Consider the following 19,583-nt stretch of genomic DNA (forward strand, 5'->3'; position numbering starts at 1 on the left):
GTATATACACACACACACACACAATGTATATGTGTGTGTATGCAACTTGCTGCTGCTGCTACCGCCACTAGTGATTCAAGATGTTTTGTGAGATTGTCATCAGCGTTGGTTATAAATAATAGAAATGACATAAGGTAATATACAATTCCATATACCATTAACGCAGCAACCGTACCTGCAACAGCGATGTCTTCGGCATCTCCCCCTACAACTACTGTCAATAAGGCTGCGCCGCGTCAAATGGCGCTGCCTTGCCATGCCAACGGGAACGTCACATGACGTAACAGCATTACGTGATTCCCGTTGCCATGACAATGAGATGCCACATGTCATGACGTGATGCGGTGCCACGTTGTCATGGCAAAATGACGCCGCGTGACGTTGCGTGGCGTGCCGTTGTCATGGCAACAGTGTCATTTAAAATAAAATAAAAATCTCGGGGTTGGCCGTCAGTCGAAGGTGGCAACCCTGCCCCCCCATGGTCCCAGCTCCCCCCCCCCTCGGTCCCAGCTCCCGCCCCTCGGTCCCAGCTCCCCCCCCCCTCGGTCCCAGCTCCCCCCCCCTCGGTCCCAGCTCCCCCCCCCCTCGGTCCCAGCTCCCCCCCCCTCGGTCCCAGCTCCCCCCCCCCCCTCGGTCCCATATCTCCCCCCCCCCCGGTCCCGCTTCCTCCCCCCCCCCGGTCCCAGCTTCCTGCCCCCCCCCGGTCCCAGCTTCCTCCCCCCCCCCCCGGTCCCAGCTTCCTCCCCCCCCCCGTCCCAGCTTCCTCCCCCCCCCCCCCCCCCCGGTCCCAGCTTCCTCCCCCCCCCCCCCAGTCCCAGCTTCCTCCCCCCCCCCGGTCCCAGCTTCCTCCCCCCCCGGTCCCAGCTTCCTCCCCCCCCCCCCGGTCCCAGCTTCCTCCCCCCCTCCCCCCCCGGTCCCAGCTTCCTCCCCCCCCCAGTCCCAGCTTCCTCCCCCCCCCCCGGTCCCAGCTTCCTCCCCCCCCCCCCCGGTCCCAGCTTCCTCCCCCCCTCCCCCCCGGTCCCAGCTTCCTCCCCCCCCCAGTCCCAGCTTCCTCCCCCCCCCCCGGTCCCAGCTTCCTCCCCCCCCCCCCGGTCCCAGCTTCCTCCCCCCCTTCCCCCCGGTCCCAGCTTCCTCCCCCCCTTCCCCCCGGTCCCAGCTTCCTCCCCCCCTTCCCCCCGGTCCCAGCTTCCTCCCCCCCTCCCCCCCGGTCCCAGCTTCCTCCCCCCCTCCCCCCCGGTCCCAGCTTCCTCCCCCCCTCCCCCCCCGGTCCCAGCTTCCTCCCCCCCTCCCCCGGTCCCAGCTTCCTCCCCCTCTCCCCCCCGGTCCCAGCTTCCTCCCCCTCTCCCCCCCGGTCCCAGCTTCCTCCCCCTCTCCCCCCCGGTCCCAGCTTCCTCCCCCTCTCCCCCCCGGTCCCAGCTTCCTCCCCCTCTCCCCCCCGGTCCCAGCTTCCTCCCCCCCGGTCCCAGCTTCCCCCCCCCCCCTGGTCCCAGCTTCCCCCCCCCCCCGCCCGGTCCCAGCTTCCCCCGCCCGGTCCCAGCCTCTCCCCCCCCCCCCCCCGCCCGCCCGGTCCCAGCCTCCCTCCCCCCCCCCCCGCCCGCCCAGGTCAGTGGGGGTCCGCTCAGTGTCGGGCCGCTGTGGGACAGCGCTTCTGTCAGTGCTGGGGGTCCGCTCAGGGTCAGGCTGCTGTGGGACAGCGCTTCTGTCAGTGCTGGGGGTCCGCTCAGGGTCAGGCTGCTGTGGGACAGCCCTTCTGTCAGTGCTGGGGGTCCGCTCAGGGTCAGGCTGCTGTGGGGCAGCGCTTCTGTCAGTGCTGGGGGTCCGCTCAGGGTCAGGCTGCTGTGGGACAGCCCTTCTGTCAGTGCTGGGGGTCCGCTCAGGGTCAGGCTGCTGTGGGGCAGCGCTTCTGTCAGTGCTGGGGGTCCGCTCAGGGTCAGGCTGCTGTGGGACAGCGCTTCTGTCAGTGCTGGGGGTCCGCTCAGGGTCAGGCTGCTGGGGGACAGCGCTTCTGTCAGTGCTGGGGGTCCGCTCAGGGTCAGGCTGCTGGGGGACAGCGCTTCTGTCAGTGCTGGGGGTCCGCTCAGGGTCAGGCTGCTGTGGGGCAGCGCTTCTGTCAGTGCTGGGGGTCCGCTCAGGGTCAGGCTGCTGTGGGACAGCGCTTCTGTCAGTGCTGGGGGTCCGCTCAGGGTCAGGCTGCTGGGGGACAGCGCTTCTGTCAGTGCTGGGGGTCCGCTCAGGGTCAGGCCGCTGTGGGACAGCGCTTCTGTCAGTGCTGGGGGTCCGCTCAGGGTCAGGCCGCTGTGGGACAGCGCTTCTGTCAGTGCTGGGGGTCCGCTCAGGGTCAGGCCGCTGTGGGACAGCCCTTCTGTCAGTGCTGGGGGTCCGCTCAGGGTCAGGCCGCTGTGGGACAGTGCTTCTGTCAGTGCTGGGGGTCCGCTCAGGGTCAGGCTGCTGTGGGGCAGCGCTTCTCTCAGTGCTGGGGGTCCGCTCAGGGTCAGGCTGCTGTGGGACAGCGCTTCTGTCAGTGCTGGGGGTCCGCTCAGGGTCAGGCTGCTGTGGGACAGCGCTTCTCTCAGTGCTGGGGGTCCGCTCAGGGTCAGGCTGCTGTGGGACAGCGCTTCTGTCAGTGCTGGGGGTCCGCTCAGGGTCAGGCTGCTGTGGGACAGCGCTTCTGTCAGTGCTGGAGGTCCGATCAGGGTCAGGCTGCTGTGGGACAGCGCTTCTGTCAGTGCTGGGGGTCCGCTCATGGTCTGGCTGCTGTGGGACAGCGCTTCTGTCAGTGCTGGGGGTCCGCTCATGGTCTGGCTGCTGTGGGACAGCGCTTCTGTCAGTGCTGGGGGTCCGCTCAGGGTCAGGCTGCTGTGGGACAGCGCTTCTGTCAGTGCTGGGGGTCCGCTCATGGTCTGGCTGCTGTGGGACAGCGCTTTTGTCAGTGCTGGGGGTCCGCTCAGGGTCAGGCTGCTGTGGGACAGCGCTTCTGTCAGTGCTGGGGGTCCGCTCAGGGTCAGGCTGCTGTGGGGCAGCGCTTCTGTCAGTGCTGGGGGTCCGCTCAGGGTCAGGCTGCTGTGGGACAGCGCTTCTGTCAGTGCTGGGGGTCCGCTCAGGGTCAGGCTGCAGTGGGACAGCGCTTCTGTCAGTGCTGGGGGTCCGCTCAGGGTCAGGCTGCTCAGGGTCAGGCTGCAGTGGGACAGCGCTTCTGTCAGTGCTGGGGGTCCGCTCAGGGTCAGGCTGCTGTGGGACAGCGCTTCTGTCAGTGCTGGGGGTCCGCTCAGGGTCAGGCTGCAGTGGGACAGCGCTTCTGTCAGTGCTGGGGGTCCGCTCAGGGTCAGGCTGCTGTGAGACAGCGCTTCTCAGTGCTGGGGGTCCGCTCAGGGTCAGGCTGCTGTGGGACAGCGCTTCTCAGTGCTGGGGGTCCGCTCAGGGTCAGGCTGCTGTGGGACAGCGCTTCTGTCGGTGCTGGGGGTCCGCTCAGGGTCAGGCTGCTGTGGGACAGCGCTTCTGTCAGTGCTGGGGGTCCGCTCAGGGTCAGGCTGCTGTGGGACAGCGCTTCTGTCAGTGCTGGGGGTCCGCTCAGGGTCAGGCTGCTGGGGGACTGCGCTTCTTTCAGTGCTGGGGGTCCGCACAGGGTCAGGCTGCTGTGGGACAGCGCTTCTGTCAGTGCTGGGGGTCCGCTCAGGGTCAGGCTGCTGTGGGACAGCGCTTCTGTCAGTGCTGGGGGTCCGCTCAGGGTCAGGCTGCTGTGGGACAGCGCTTCTGTCAGTGCTGGGGGTCCGCTCAGGGTCAGGCTGCTGTGGGACAGCGCTTCTGTCAGTGCTGGGGGTCCGCTCAGGGTCAGGCTGCTGTGGGGCAGCGCTTCTGTCAGTGCTGGGGGTCTGCTCAGGGTCAGGCTGCTGTGGGACAGCGCTTCTGTCAGTGCTGGGGGTCCGCTCAGGGTCAGGCTGCTGTGGGACAGCGCTTCTGTCAGTGCTGGGGGTCCGCTCAGGGTCAGGCTGCTGTGGGACAGCGCTTCTGTCAGTGCTGGGGGTCCGCTCAGGGTCAGGCTGCTGTGGGACAGCGCTTCTGTCAGTGCTGGGGGTCCGCTCAGGGTCAGGCTGCTGTGGGACAGCGCTTCTGTCAGTGCTGGGGGTCCACTCAGGGTCAGGCCGCTGTGGGACAGCGCTTCTGTCAGTGCTGGGGGTCCGCTCAGGGTCTGGCTGCTGTGGGACAGCGCTTCTCAGTGCTGGGGGTCCGCTCAGGGTCAGGCTGCTGTGAGACAGCGCTTCTCAGTGCTGGGGGTCCGCTCAGGGTCAGGCTGCTGTGGGACAGCGCTTCTGTCAGTGCTGGGGGTCCGCTCAGGGTCAGGCTGCTGTGGGACAGCGCTTCTGTCAGTGCTGGGGGTCCGATCAGGGTCAGGCTGCTGTGGGGCAGCGCTTCTGTCAGTGCTGGGGGTCCGCTCAGGGTCAGGCTGCTGTGGGACAGCGCTTCTGTCAGTGCTGGGGGTCCGCTCAGGGTCAGGCTGCTGTGGGACAGCGCTTCTGTCAGTGCTGTGGGTCCGCTCAGGGTCAGGCCGCTGTGGGACAGCGCTTCTGTCAGTGCTGGGGGTCCGCTCAGGGTCAGGCTGCTGTGGGACAGCGCTTCTGTCAGTGCTGGGGGTCCGCTCAGGGTCAGGCTGCTGTGGGACAGCGCTTCTCAGTGCTGGGGGTCCGCTCAGGGTCAGGCTGCTGTGGGACAGCGCTTCTGTCAGTGCTGGGGGTCCGCTCAGGGTCAGGCTGCTGTGGGACAGCGCTTCTCAGTGCTGGGGGTCCGCTCAGGGTCAGGCTGCTGTGGGACAGCGCTTCTGTCAGTGCTGGGGGTCCGCTCAGGGTCAGGCTGCTGTGGGACAGCGCTTCTGAGTGCTGGGGGTCCGCTCAGGGTCAGGCTGCTGTGGGACAGCGCTTCTCAGTGCTGGGGGTCCGCTCAGGGTCAGGCTGCTGTGGGACAGCGCTTCAGTCAGTGCTGGGGGTCCGCTCAGGGTCAGGCTGCTGTGGGACAGCGCTTCTGTCAGTGCTGGGGGTCCGCTCAGGGTCAGGCTGCTGTGGGACAGCGCTTCTGTCAGTGCTGGGGGTCCGCTCAGGGTCAGGCCGCTGTGGGACAGCGCTTCTGTCAGTGCTGGGGGTCCGCTCAGGGTCTGGCTGCTGTGGGACAGCGCTTCTGTCAGTGCTGGGGGTCCGCTCAGGGTCAGGCCGCTGTGGGACAGCGCTTCTGTCAGTGCTGGGGGTCCGCTCAGGGTCTGGCTGCTGTGGGACAGCGCTTCTGTCAGTGCTGGGGGTCCACTCAGGGTCAGGCTGCTCAGGGTTAGGCTGCTGTGGGACAGCGCTTCTGTCAGTGCTGGGGGTCCGCTCAGGGTCTGGCTGCTGTGGGACAGCGCTTCTGTCAGTGCTGGGGGTCCGCTCAGGGTCTGGCTGCTGTGGGACAGCGCTTCTGTCAGTGCTGGGGGTCCGCTCAGGGTCAGGCCGCTGTGGTACAGCGCTTCTGTCAGTGCTGGGTGTCCGCTCAGGGTCAGTGCTGGGGGTCCGCTCAGGGTCAGGCTGCTGTGGGGCAGTGCTCCTGTCAGTGCTGGGGGTCCGCTCAGGGTCAGGCTGCTGTGGGGCAGTGCTCCTGTCAGTGCTGGGGGTCCGCTCAGGGTCAGGCTGCTGTGGGGCAGTGCTCCTGTCAGTGCTGGGGGTCCGCTCAGGGTCAGGCTGCTGTGGGGCAGTGCTCCTGTCAGTGCTGGGGGTCCGCTCAGGGTCAGGCTGCTGTGGGGCAGTGCTCCTGTCAGTGCTGGGGGTCCGCTCAGGGTCAGGCTGCTGTGGGGCAGTGCTCCTGTCAGTGCTGGGGGTCCGCTCAGGGTCAGGCTGCTGTGGGGCAGTGCTCCTGTCAGTGCTGGGGGTCCGCTCAGGGTCAGGCTGCTGTGGGGCAGCGCTCCTGTCAGTGCTGGGGGTCTGTGTGTAATGAAGCACCGCCCTCCCTCCTTGATGCTAGAGAGCATGAGGTACCTGCTTGACATATGCATAGGGAGCTGGAGACTCGCACTGCAGCTCTGAGCTACAGTAGTTTGGGGGCCAGGTTTAATGTACAGAGTGAAATTGTGTATGATCTATAGTGTGTATGCATTAAAGTATATGCGCATTGGTGTATATATAATGAATCTGATCTCAGACGCGCTATTAGAGAGGGTTGGGGTTCCATACAATGCATCTGATCTCAGACGCGCTATTAGAGAGGGTTGGGGTTCCTTACACTGCATCTGATCTCAGACGTGCTATTAGAGAGGGTTGGGGTTCCTTACAATGCATCTGATCTCAGACGCGCTATTAGAGAGCGTTGGGGTTCCTTACAATGTATCTGATCTCAGACGTGCTATTAGAGAGGGTTGGGGTTCCTTACAATGCATCTGATCTCAGACGCGCTATTAGAGAGGGTTGGCGTTCCTAACACTGCATCTGATCTCAGACGTGCTATTAGAGAGGGTTGGGGTTCCTTACACTGCATCTGATCTCAGACATGCTATTAGAGAGGGTTGGAATTCCTTACAATGTATCTGATCTCAGACACACTATTAGAGAGGGTTGGGATTCCTTACAATGCATCTGATCTCAGACGCACTATTAAATGGAAATATAAAATGCATTAATAAAATGAATAAAACATAAAATAACTGATTTTTCACCATTTATCAAAAGAAACTTTAATGTATATAACAGAGCCTAATTGCATTACCGATTACAATGCTTCCCAATTTAAATATAATTTACACTTATTTTAGATAATTTGACATTACCCATATTGAAATGAATTAAAATTGGTTAAAAAATGCTTTATGACCTTTGTTTTTTTTGCAGATTTCTTTATTATTGAAACATTTATTGTGTGTGCAACGCCAGAATTATGTTACCAGCGTGTTTGGATGTCCTGAAAAATGCACTGCTACAAGTCTCAATAGATTGAATCAAGTGTTCAATAAAAGTTAATGAACACAATTTGGTTGTTTGGAGGTTGGAGGCCCCTCCTTCCAGGGTTTAAGCTCACCCCACCCCACTCTGTAAGTGGTAGGGTTTTCCCATGTTCCTGTGTAGGACTGGTCTATTAAAGCTGCAGTTCAGTCTGTATCCTGCATGTGTGTTTTTTTTAATAAATCAGTTCTGTAGTAAGAAAAAAAACTTTTAGCATTTTCTGTTTTAAAAAACAACAACTTTGAAAGACCAATTTTCTTGTATTCTATTTTAACAGCCATTTGCTAAGGCACTGCCCCTTCATGTCCTGTCACAAGCCCTGGCACACCCCTTTGTCAGCCCTGCCCTTCCTCTTGCACATGTCAGTGCAGGAGTGCTCATGAATATTCATGAGCTTCCACCTAGTGACAGAAGCAGATGAAAAACATATGCCAGCTCTAATTATGTCACCAAATTTTGCCGATCAATACATGGAGAACAAATTGACCGGCAGCTATACAGTTCTTTAGGTAATTAGAGATTGCCCACATGAAACTATTGAATTAAAAAAAAAAAAAAAAAGACTTAACTGCAGCTTTAAGACCATCCTCCCGCCACTGAAGAGGTTAATGGGAATTTGCACTGGTACTGCAGTGTTAGGACCTGCTTCCTGGTCGGGACGTGGCTGCAGGCTTATAATGCTTTGGCCAAAGGGCTTAACTAAATGACCGTTATTCATGAGAATACTGTACTAACGTTGGAGTATTTTAACTATGTATTTTGTCACATTGGGTACCTTTGTGTTCAATAAAAGTTCTTACAGTATATCAGAAAAGCTAAAAAAAAATATGTTGTATCCATAAGGCCAGTATAGACACAAAGCAGGTGCCGGGGAACTGAAGATCGTGGGATAAAGGCCGGGTCAAGAGGAGACTTCCTGGGGCCCAGGGCAACAATATAAAACCAGCCCCTAGTGTAAAAAAACAAACCTGTAGAATGGGGAAGGTAGGTGCGGGGCGGCCGGAGACCAGAGGTGGGCCTTCCCTGGCCAGGAAGAGTGGTAGCACACACTTCTGTCCCCAGCTGGTGGTGGCCCCGAGTGGTGAAGAAGGGATGGTTATGGAGAGTGGGATGGAAGCTCTCACTATGGTGCCTGGGATACAGCTCGGACTTTGTTACATTTTGTTTATATTTTATATTCCAGGTTTCCAGACGCAGTTGTCATAAGATCTGTCTCTATGCAGTAATTGCAATACTGTCTGTACTACTGATAATTTGTGTTCCCTTCATTTTCCACAAAACAAATGGTAAGTTAGACATCTCCACAGTTTTCCCACATAAATTGGCTATTTGTTTCACTTGGAAATGATGGAATTCTAGATATTTATATTTTTGTGTCCTGGGTGTTTTTAAAAAATAATTAAAAATGAAATGTAAGCATGACGGGGGATGTATTATTATCCTTTTAGAATTCTAAGAATTACATTTAAAGTGACAGTTCCATGTAGCTGGGCAACAATATTTTGTAAGGAATGCAACGAATCTCCCTAAATATAACGATGCTAAAGAAAATACAGCTGCTTTTTGTTTCTTTGAAAATGCAAGCCTAAATTAATTTTCTGATTGGGGGAAGGTTTGTTAATCAAATTAGGATTCCTGGACCCTTCTTTCCCTCTGTCTTTATTGGAGCCAATAAAGGGAAGGTTTTTTTGCCTGTACAAGCTTTTTCTGGACATCGTGTTCAAATGGAGTAACCAGGGGAAATCGCCCCGCTCCCCCCAAGCTTCGGCTCACCACTTTGTAAAGAAGGGCTGTATTTACAAAGCAGCACTAATCCATAACACCCCTTCCAAGACTTGTCTGTAAATGCCCCCTAAAGTGTATTCCCACCTCGGAAAGTCTCTGGATTAGCACCGCTTGGTCCTGCTTCATCCCTTAAACAGGTCACACAGTACATGTTGTCCCTAAAAGAGACTGCACCCTAATGTCCTAAAGTATCTGATTTGTAAGGGACACAACAGGAGCGCAGTGAAGGCTGGGTTCCCAACTAGACCCAGTTAGGTTAGACGGACCCAGTCCAGCTTTAATGGGTTCAAATGCTTCCAAGTCTCTCTAGGCTTTAGGAAAGTAGTAGGGGTTTTGTTGGGGGGGGGGGGAGGGGTTGGAAGGACAGTGGGGTCAAAGGTGTTCACTGTGTTTTGTCTTCTCTCTGTAGGGTAGAGGGTGGGGGGTAAGACCAATGTCTCTTTGCTTTGGAGCAAGCAACCAAAAATATCCATTTGCTGAAAAACAACTGCTTTTGATTTGCTGTAATAGGCATGTAAATATAAAGCATCGGAGATATATAAATGTGCTCTCAGGATTATATTTTCGTTTGAATGAGCTTCATCTATCAGCAATTCTAATTCCAGTTACATTTTAAGAACTTCTGAACTAACTGAATTAAAAAATGAAGATAATGCCTCCTCCTGTAGGTGGGAACACCTGTCCAGTAGCGGAAAAGCGTCCTCGGTGTCCTAATAATAATTGGATCATGGATAATCGGACCTGTTACTTGATCTCTAAAACAAAAGAAACTTATGCATCGAGTCAGAATATATGTCTCTCATATAATGCCACACTCGCTGTGCTGAAAGACAACAACAAGAAGGTGAGAGGGGATATTTATATCTGTTGTGTTACTTACCTCTTATTATGGTGTAAAAATTACGATGGGAGAGTTAAAAACTCCTCTTCTAGTGGCTTCTACATCCGTGAGGTTTCTTTGTCTGAGATGAGTTTGCAAGATAAGTGCTATATATAGAATATCTATATTAGCACAGCCTGTGCCTCCGTATTGCACCGCCTGTGCCTATAAATTGGGACATGGACAAACCTGACCCATTAAAATATATTTTAGAAATATTTGGTAATATCTGCAAAACATCATCTAGTGCATGTATGTCACATCAGGACTAATAACACAACCGGGACTGATAACCAGAGATAAGCCAATCTGGAACCGCAGGAAATTGATCGGTTCCTTTGATCCGCAGATCAATCTCTAAAAAGGGCGATCCGCGTTTTGCAGATTTATTGTTTCCAATACACTCCGGATTCTGCGACCGTGGACGGATTTGTAGAATCCAATCGCGGTTTTAGATGAATCCGCACAGATTAAAACCAACCAATTCCATATGCGGATTTTACACCGTGAAATACAGGGGTGTGAAAAAGAAAGTACGCCCTCTTTGAATTCTATAGTTTTACATATCAGGACATAATAACAATCATCTGTTCCTTAGCAGGTCTTAAAATTAGGTAAATACAACCTCAGATGAACAACAACACATACAATATCTGTACATACGGCTTCCGCCGCCAGTTTTAGACTATTTATTTGCCATGGAAAATCTGTGGCTGTCTCGCATTAACGCTGCGAAATCTCTGCAGCCAGACTAATGGCCCATCGGATTAACACTGCGGGGGTCCCTGCATTTGAATGGGACTCGCTGTGTGTGAATCTGATGGACCATCGCAGCCTGCTGTGGACAATCTCACGTGTTGCTGCCAGATAGGCACAGATTTTCCAAGGTAAGTGGTGTAAGTGGTACAGAAGCCGGGTGCATGTGTACAAACACGGGAACTCGGGGGCTCTTTTGCAGTCTGAAGGTTACTTTCCCTTTGTGAATCTTTGGATAGAAAGTGTCCCTTTTTTATTTTATTCAGTATTTCTGGTCCTTTATCCAAATTGACTTCTTTATATATGAAAATTTGAAGATGTAAAAGTGTTATTTTTGACACTAAACAAATGATTTTACTCATAAATAGGGAGCCACAAATTTAGTAGCTATCACCAGGTATACCAGTTTGGTATTAACTTAGCAACTATAAATTAGCTGAACAAATTCTCTAATTATAGAAACTAGATAACATGATAGAGAGAATTTTATTGATAGGGTGTTTAAATATTTTTCCATTTATTTTATATATAAATACAATAAAGGCTAAGTTTTAATGGTTGAGGTTTGAGCAAAACAGAAGTCCCTATATATTTTTTTTTAAATATATATATATATTTGACATCAGCAATATTCTGTACTAGATAAAAAGGTTTTGTAATAGGTACAGTAAATGGCTGGGTAAAAAAAACATAATGTGGGTAGCAATGAACCTTTTCTCAAGCCTCGATCCGGCTCTTTGCAACCCAAAACATTGCTGAATTTGTTTTACCCAGCTAGTTACCTCATTGCTTTTACTTGTGACTTACCCATATATCTGTGGACACCAACTTCATTTAGTCGATTGGGACTTGACTTAAACCACAATACGCATGGACTATTGGCAAGGGATTTGAGATACCACCAAAATCCATTTCGCGGAGTAAAATCGGCAAACTGATTTGGTCGGTTTCAATCCGCCTGGATTCATTAAAATCCGCCAGTGGAAATGACCGCAGCCAGATTTGTAGACACCAATCGGCGGATTCAGCAGTCTGTTGGAGGGTTGCAAACCCGCGGAGTGTATTAGCAATAATAACAAATGCGCAAAATGTAAATCGCCCTTTTCCACATAAATATGCGGACCAAAGGAACCGGACGGCCATCTCAATAAAGGACTATGTCTTTTTGTGTGTTCGTTTTTGTTTTAGCCATTATACTAGTAAACACGTATTTATTTATTTTGCAGTGATGTCTGTTTGAGTAGTTTCGAAGCGCTAGAGAACTTCACTCCATTTACTAACGTGATCATGCTATACTGCGGTCACGTCACTTCCATTATCAGATGCAATGAGAGGAGTTTATCAGTATCCTCAGGACATGTTCTGGGTTCCCCTCAAGAGATTGTTTTCAGGAGGCATTGTATGGAGAGCACAGCATGTAGATGTGCTGGAGACTGGCAGAAATGCATTACTGGTCCTTCTGGTGGAAATGGGGTTACATTATAACCTGGGATTATTTACCTGCTACTTGTCATAGTGTCAATGTTACAAGGCAAATATAGGTGGCACTGTCACCCATTGACATATGGTCATTGCTATGATGACACGAGACGTGACCTTGAGCCACAACCTCAGTAGACAGGAGTGGGGTACAGTAATGTCACTACAAGAGGAAATGGCACATGTGGAACCTTGGACCTGTTGGGCCAAAGTCCGTTCTTATTGTCATGCTCATTGTTCTGTAAATATTGTCACTCCTGTGATGCTTGGTTATTTCTAATTGTACCTAATTTGGTATAAAAGCTGGCACATTATTTAAGTAATATGTCTTTTATATGTGAATAGTTCTATTATAATGTAAAGTCAAAAATTGTGTTGCATCCATTACAGGAAAGTGTCATAAAGTACACGAAAGAGGAAGATTTGTGGGTCGGACTAGAGAAAGATGGAGGGATTTGGCGCTGGCCAGACTTTACTCCATTGTCTCCTGAAGAGTAAGGGCATTCTCTTACGGAATATATTTAGGGTTTTCTATACTGTACCCTATTGGATATATGTACAGGTCTAAAATAGTACAATAAATATTAATCGAAGATTATTCACGATGTTGCAGCTGGGGGAGGAGGAAGGGCAGTAGGCAGCAGAGAGGTGAATTAGCCGGCATGCAGCAGGGGGAGGAGGGAGGTCAGTAGGCAGCAGGGAGGTGAGTAGCCGGCATGCAGCAAGGGGAGGAGGGAGGTGAGTAGCCGGCATGCAGCAAGGGGAGCAGGGAGGTGAGTAGCCGGCATGCAGCAAGGGGAGGAGGGAGGTGAGTAGCCGGCATGCAGCAAGGGGAGGAGGGAGGCGAGTAGCCGGCATGCAGCAAGGGGAGCAGGGAGGTGAGTAGCCGGCATGCAGCAAGGGGAGGAGGGAGGTGAGTAGCCGGCATGCAGCAAGGGGAGGAGGGAGGCGAGTAGCCGGCAGGCAGCAAGGGGAGGAGGGAGGTGAGTAGCCGGCAGGCAGCAAGGGGAGGAGGGAGGTGAGTAGCCGGCAGGCAGCAAGGGGAGGAGGGAGGTGAGTAGCCGGCATGCAGCAAGGGGAGGAGGGAGGTGAGTAGCCGGCAGGCAGCAAGGGGAGGAGGGAGGTGAGTAGCCGGCAGGCAGCAAGGGGATGAAGAAGGTGAGTAGTCGGTGGGCAGCAGGGGGATGAGGAAGGTGAGTAGTCGGTAGGCAGCAAGGGGATGAGGAAGGTGAGTAGTCGGTGGGCAGCAGGGGGATGAGGAAGGTGAGTAGCCGGTGGGCAGCAGGGGGATGAGGAAGGTGAGTAGTCGGTAGGCAGCAAGGGGATGAGGAAGGTGAGTAGCCGGTGGGCAGCAAGGGGATGAGGAAGGTGAGTAGCCGGTGGGCAGCAAGGGGAGGAGGGAGGTGAGTAGTCGGTGGGCAGCAGGGGGATGAGGAAGGTGAGTAGCCGGTGGGCAGCAGGGGGATGAGGAAGGTGAGTAGTCGGTAGGCAGCAAGGGGATGAGGAAGGTGAGTAGCCGGTGGGCAGCAAGGGGATGAGGAAGGTGAGTAGCCGGTGGGCAGCAAGGGGAGGAGGGAGGTGAGTAGCCGGCAGGCAGCAAGGGGAGGAGGGAGGTGAGTAGCCGGCAGGCAGCAAGGGGAGGAGGGAGGTGAGTAGCCGGCAGGCAGCAAGGGGAGGAGGGAGGTGAGTAGCCGGCAGGCAGCAAGGGGATGAGGAAGGTGAGTAGCCGGCAGGCAGCAAGGGGATGAAGAAGGTGAGTAGTCGGCGGGCAGCAGGGGGATGAGGAAGGTGAGTAGTCGGTGGGCAGCAGGGGGATGAGGAAGGTGAGTAGTCGGTGGGCAGCAGGGGGATGAGGAAGGTGAGTAGTCGGTGGGCAGCAGGGGGATGAGGAAGGTGAGTAGCCGGTGGGCAGCAGGGGGATGAGGAAGGTGAGTAGTCGGTAGGCAGCAAGGGGAGGAGGGAGGTGAGTAGTCGGTGGGCAGCAGGGGGATGAGGAAGGTGAGTAGTCGGTAGGCAGCAAGGGGATGAGGAAGGTGAGTAGTCGGTGGGCAGCAGGGGGATGAGGAAGGTGAGTAGTCGGTGGGCAGCAAGGGGATGAAGAAGGTGAGTAGTCGGTGGGCAGCAGGGGGATGAGGAAGGTGAGTAGCCGGTGGGCAGCAAGGGGATGAGGAAGGTGAGTAGCCGGTGGGCAGCAGGGGGATGAGGAAGGTGAGTAGTCGGTAGGCAGCAAGGGGATGAGGAAGGTGAGTAGACGGTGGACAGCAGGGGGATGAGGAAGGTGAGTAGTCGGTAGGCAGCAAGGGGATGAGGAAGGTGAGTAGCCGGTGGGCAGCAGGGGGATGAGGAAGGTGAGTAGTCGGTGGGCAGCAGGGGGATGAGGAAGGTGAGTAGTCGGTGGGCAGCAGGGGGATGAAGAAGGTGAGTAGTCGGTGGGCAGCAGGGGGATGAGGAAGGTGAGTAGTCGCTAGGCAGCAAGGGGATGAGGAAGGTGAGTAGACGGTGGGCAGCAGGGGGATGAGGAAGGTGAGTAGTCGGTAGGCAGCAAGGGGATGAGGAAGGTGAGTAGTTGGCGGGCGGCTCATGGTGGACTCTGCCCTCTAATATGTGTTTGAGACCGTTTGTGTTTGCCATGTATCTCCAATAACATAAATATTTCTGCTTTGCAAGTAAAGGGAATCTCTCCCTCTCTTTATGAAAAGGGAAGATGACAATGAAGCAGTCACAATTATCATAGAAGACCAACAGATGGTTCTTCATGCTATTGTGTTCATCTGCTGGTCCCTGACTGTCCCACTCAGCACCTGGGCTTTGTTTCCCAATCCTGGGAGGTACCACATGTACCAACATCACAGGGCCCAAGACATCACACACGTGTAATCTGAGAAGCGCCCCCTCCCCCCCCACTCGTGTTCAGTGGTGGGAGGTAAAGTTAATATACTTGTATTTATAATTGTGATACTGAACTCCCATAAAAATGTTTCACAATCTACCCTCCCCCTTCTCCCTCCACTCACCACCCAGTGTTATTCTAAGGGACGGACATGTCTATAACATCCATTCACCAACTCTGGGATTAGATTCACTAGTATATATTTTCTGTTTCCTGTAAAGCTGCAAAGAAAGAAACATGTTAGTTTCCAATGTACTTTTATATTCTGTCCTGTAAATGTTTACTGTAAACGGTGCGCTGAGCGGGGTGTCGCCCTGTAACCTACCATAATGTTCTTACTCTCTTCCCAGAGTTGAGAATGATGCTCCCGAGTTGATGTGCGCAATTCTTCATTCACATTATGGGGCTTTGGACTGCTCTTCTCCCAGACGCTTTATCTGTATGAGGGATGCGGACTAAACCGAAAAAGGCAAAGTGATCTTGTCTTAAACCAAGTAAGTTGGTAAGTAACGTTGATACGAGATGTTCATGTCTTGAAATGCAGACGACACATGGGGAATATCCTTCCTTTCTCAGGAGTCGGTGAAGTTTCACGTGCGATTTCAGTCCTGACTCTGGAAGTATCAGTGACATTAAACTGCAATGAGATTCATCACTGATCCCTCCGCTCTCTGCTAATTGTGGACGGAGCAAATTGCCGTCATCTTCTCTACTTGGTGTAGTGTTTTGTGACCTGGGAGCTGGCCAAGCAGGGGGCAGGGAGATGGCGGGGACATACTGTACATGATGGGGGATAAAGTGGCGGACATACTGTACATGATGGGGGATAAAGTGGCGGGGACATACTGTACATGATGGGGGATAAAGTGGCGGACATACTGTACATGATGGGGGATAAAGTGGCGGGGACATACTGTACATGATGGGGATAAAGTGGCGGGGACATACTGTACATGATGGGGGATAACGTGGCGGGGACATACTGTACATGATGGGGGATAAAGTGGCGGGGACATACTGTACATGATGGGGGATAAAGTGGCGGGGACATACTGTACATGATGGGGGATAACGTGGCGGGGACATACTGTACATGATGGGGGATAACGTGGCGGGGACATACTGTACATGATGGGGGATAAAGTGGCGGGGACATACTGTACATGATGGGGGATAAAGTGGCGGGGACATACTGTACATGATGGGGGATAAAGTGGCGGGACATACTGTACATGATGGGGGATAAAGTGGCGGGGACATACTGTACATGATGGGGGATAAAGTGGCGGGGACATACTGTACATGATGGGGGATAAAGTGGCGGGGACATACTGTACATGATGGGGGATAAAGTGGCGGACATACTGTACATGATGGGGGATAAAGTGGCGGACATACTGTACATGATGGGGGATAAAGTGGCGGGGACATACTGTACATGATGGGGGATAAAGTGGCGGGGACATACTGTACATGATGGGGGATAAAGTGGCGGGGACATACTGTACATGATGGGGGATAAAGTGGCGGGGACATACTGTACATGATGGGGGATAAAGTGGCGGGGACATACTGTACATGATGGGGGATAAAGTGGCGGGGACATACTGTACATGATGGGGGATAAAGTGGCGGGGACATACTGTACATGATGGGGGATAAAGTGGCGGGGACATACTGTACATGATGGGGGATAAAGTGGCGGGGACATACTGTACATGATGGGGGATAAAGTGGCGGGGACATACTGTACATGATGGGGGATAAAGTGGCGGGGACATACTGTACATGATGGGGGATAAAGTGGCGGACATACTGTACATGATGGGGGATAAAGTGGCGGGGACATACTGTACATGATGGGGGATAAAGTGGCGGACATACTGTACATGATGGGGGATAAAGTGGCGGGGACATACTGTACATGATGGGGGATAAAGTGGCGGACATACTGTACATGATGGGGGATAAAGTGGCGGGGACATACTGTACATGATGGGGGATAATGTGGAAAGGACATTCTCTAGAGTGACTAAAAGAGGGGCACAATGAATATATATATCATTAGGTGTTATCCATATTCTTTTCAATGTACTTTATTTAGGGACCCAAACTATTTACACTTTCCTCATCTCACTTTGTGCACAGAATTGGGCTGTTATATGCAAAACAATTGCTTTTAGAGGGAGGGGGAGAAGTTTAAAATGAAAGTGTTTTATGTGTCAACTGAGGAAGAGGAGAGGTTTGTGGTGAGCCAAGAATTTAATTAACTCTGCAATATTTCCAGTACTAGACATAAATCCAGGAGTATTTGTCCTTTATTTTCCTGTAATGACATTGCATGGCTTTACATGTATGTATGTATGTATGTATGTATGTATGTATGTATGTCTTTATTTACGTCTTTATTTACAGCAGGGCCCGGGTATACGGCGGGTTCCGTTCCAGGGGCCCACTGTATAGTGAAAATCGCCGGAAAGTGGATCCGGCGATTTTCAGTTCTGTGCATGCACAGAAAGGCGTTTTTGCCGTTCTGCGCATGCGCGGCCTATGGTCTGCACGCGCAAACTACGGTATGCAAGCGCAGACTACAGTCTGCGCATGTGCGCCGAGCGCAAGCGCCCGTTCTGCGCATGCGCAATGTACTATCCAAAATGGCGGCCCCCTTCTCGGTGCCGGCGGATCAGCGAGAAGCAGGGCCCTGCTGTATATAGCGCTGTAAGGTTAAAAACTGTATCTGTCAGCTCTGTTCTTTTCAGGGACTGAACAAGTTAAAAAAAAGTATGTGTCAAGCTTTGTTCTCTCAGAGACCAAATGGTAAAAGTATTCTAGCTGTGGACCAGCTGTCCCAGGATCTCTATTACATAAGAAATAAGATTATAAGAAACAAGACCACTATTCTTGTTTCTGACCCCATTAGTAGTTATTGACCTTTTATCCCTATTTCCACCAATTTAGGCCACATGGTATATGTCATTTTAGATGTATGATCTATACATGAGAACTCAGTTTGTAACAGATGTATGAAATTGACACACAATGTATTGTCCTTGCCTTTTGGTATAAAAGCTTCCTCTGTGAACATATTAAACAGAAGAAAGAACTCAACCACCTTGTGTGCATTGAATCTTTGCTTCTCTGAGCTCGTAACTATCATATCTGAGACCAGAAGCATATATCAGGGCCGTGGAAAGCTCCCCGGGTAGAGCAAAAAGGTTTCATGCCCTAGGTCTGATCAAGAAGATTTGACCTATCAAGCACCATCCATGTACATAGAACTTCACAGCCGTGATACACGTTACAATAATATAGGCACAAATGTTTTGGGGGGCTGTTGTCCTCCCAGCTGAAGCCATAGGGGGCAGTAGAAATGGGGTGGGGGGAGCGGGGATTTGACGGTAGCCTGTGTGGGCAGGGCCGCTGGTAGCTTTGCCCTTTGAGCCTCTTCCCTCTCCAACCCCCCTCCCCCAATCTCCTCACACCACCTTGCGCTCTCCCATGCCCCTTCCTTCTATTTCTCTCCCTCTTTTCGCACTCCCACTTTCTCCTCGCCATGTATTTCTTTCCCCCCATTCACTGTGCCATGTATTGCCCCCCTCTCCCTCCGTCTTATCCCTCTATATCACTCCCACTCTCTTCTCAATCAATTCCCCCTCTCAATCTCCTACCACTCCTCAATTTTCTCCCTCCTCTCCCCCAGCATTTCTTTCCTTCCCCCCCCCACCCTCAGCCTGTATCTACCATCCCCCCTCAGCGCATCTCTCCCCCTGCCCACTTCCCCCCCTCACCCCCCCCCCCATGTCTCCCCCTCTCCCTGAGCTGCTTCTTGCCTCTCTCAGCTGGTCCCCACTCCTTGGCATATCCTTTGGCATCGTTCTCCTCTGCTCTCCAATGCTCCGCCCCCTCACTGAACCCTCGTCCCCTACATGCTCTTCAGTGAGACCATCCCCAACGCCATCAAAGGCCACAGGTTGACCAGTCCTGTTCTAGATAGATATATTATAGCATTTGGCTATTGCTTTAAACTTCTCTTGTTTTTGCTTTGCAGGTTAAGAAGCCAGCAAAATGAAGTCCATGAAAATGATGAACTCCGTTGATGTGTGTTAATGTTTACACTGCTGACACAATGGGCTGCTTACAAACCTGGTTATTAGCAGCCTCAAAAAATGGGTATTTCTGCTGTGACAAAAAGCTTCTCTATTTCTATCTGAAAATCATAAGCTCTCTATCCCCTGTACCCAATTTTTCTACTCTATCTATCCATGAAATGTCTGTGAAGTGACGGAATAACCCTGTTCTTTTATTGTAACCATGTATTTTTTATAACTCTGTGCCCAGGACATACTTGAAAACGAGAGGTATCTCTCAATAACAATAAAGGGTTACCGGCGCCTAATGTGTCCAATTAGGTGGATTTCTTGATCCAATGAAGATAGTTCAAATTTGGGAATGATCAGCAAACTGTTGATTTTGTGATGACCAGATGCAACCTCATTCGTAGGAAGTGGAACATGCAATGAAATAGAAAATATTTAGTGCAACACAGCTATTACATTATACACGCCCGTGTATGACGCAACGTCCGGTGACGTCACTACCGGCCCCGAATTGACACGGGACGCGGAGAAGTACACCAGAGACGTTGCTTCCAGGTCTGAGGAACTAGGACATACGGGAGAGCTTACGGCGAATTGGAAGCCCTGCAGATTCTCTACACGTGGAAGATAAAATTCACCAGCGCAGTTGATTCACATTGCCTTTAACTAGCTGCCGTCCTGTGAGTGTTACTCGGGTTTTACCCAACCGGATTGGCATTCCTGCTATTGTCCACTACCTTTTATCTAAT

General features: G+C 52.7%; 1 protein-coding gene across 1 annotated transcript in view; it reads left to right on the forward strand.

The window, feature by feature from the left end:
• Nucleotides 1-19,165, forward strand: part of LOC142491898 (killer cell lectin-like receptor subfamily G member 2) — a 20,779-nt gene extending 1,614 nt beyond the window's left edge. Inside the window, exons 2-6 of the mRNA XM_075594712.1 lie at nucleotides 8,131-8,233; nucleotides 9,401-9,576; nucleotides 12,238-12,341; nucleotides 15,088-15,239; nucleotides 18,786-19,165. Coding sequence (XP_075450827.1) covers nucleotides 9,460-9,576; nucleotides 12,238-12,341; nucleotides 15,088-15,196 — 330 coding nt within the window. The 5' untranslated portion in view covers nucleotides 8,131-8,233; nucleotides 9,401-9,459 and the 3' untranslated portion in view covers nucleotides 15,197-15,239; nucleotides 18,786-19,165. The remainder of the gene's footprint in view (nucleotides 1-8,130; nucleotides 8,234-9,400; nucleotides 9,577-12,237; nucleotides 12,342-15,087; nucleotides 15,240-18,785) is intronic.
• Nucleotides 19,166-19,583: the final 418 nt, after the last annotated feature.

The sequence above is a fragment of the Ascaphus truei genome, chromosome 4 (assembly GCF_040206685.1).
Source record: "Ascaphus truei isolate aAscTru1 chromosome 4, aAscTru1.hap1, whole genome shotgun sequence".
Lineage (NCBI taxonomy): Eukaryota > Metazoa > Chordata > Amphibia > Anura > Ascaphidae > Ascaphus > Ascaphus truei.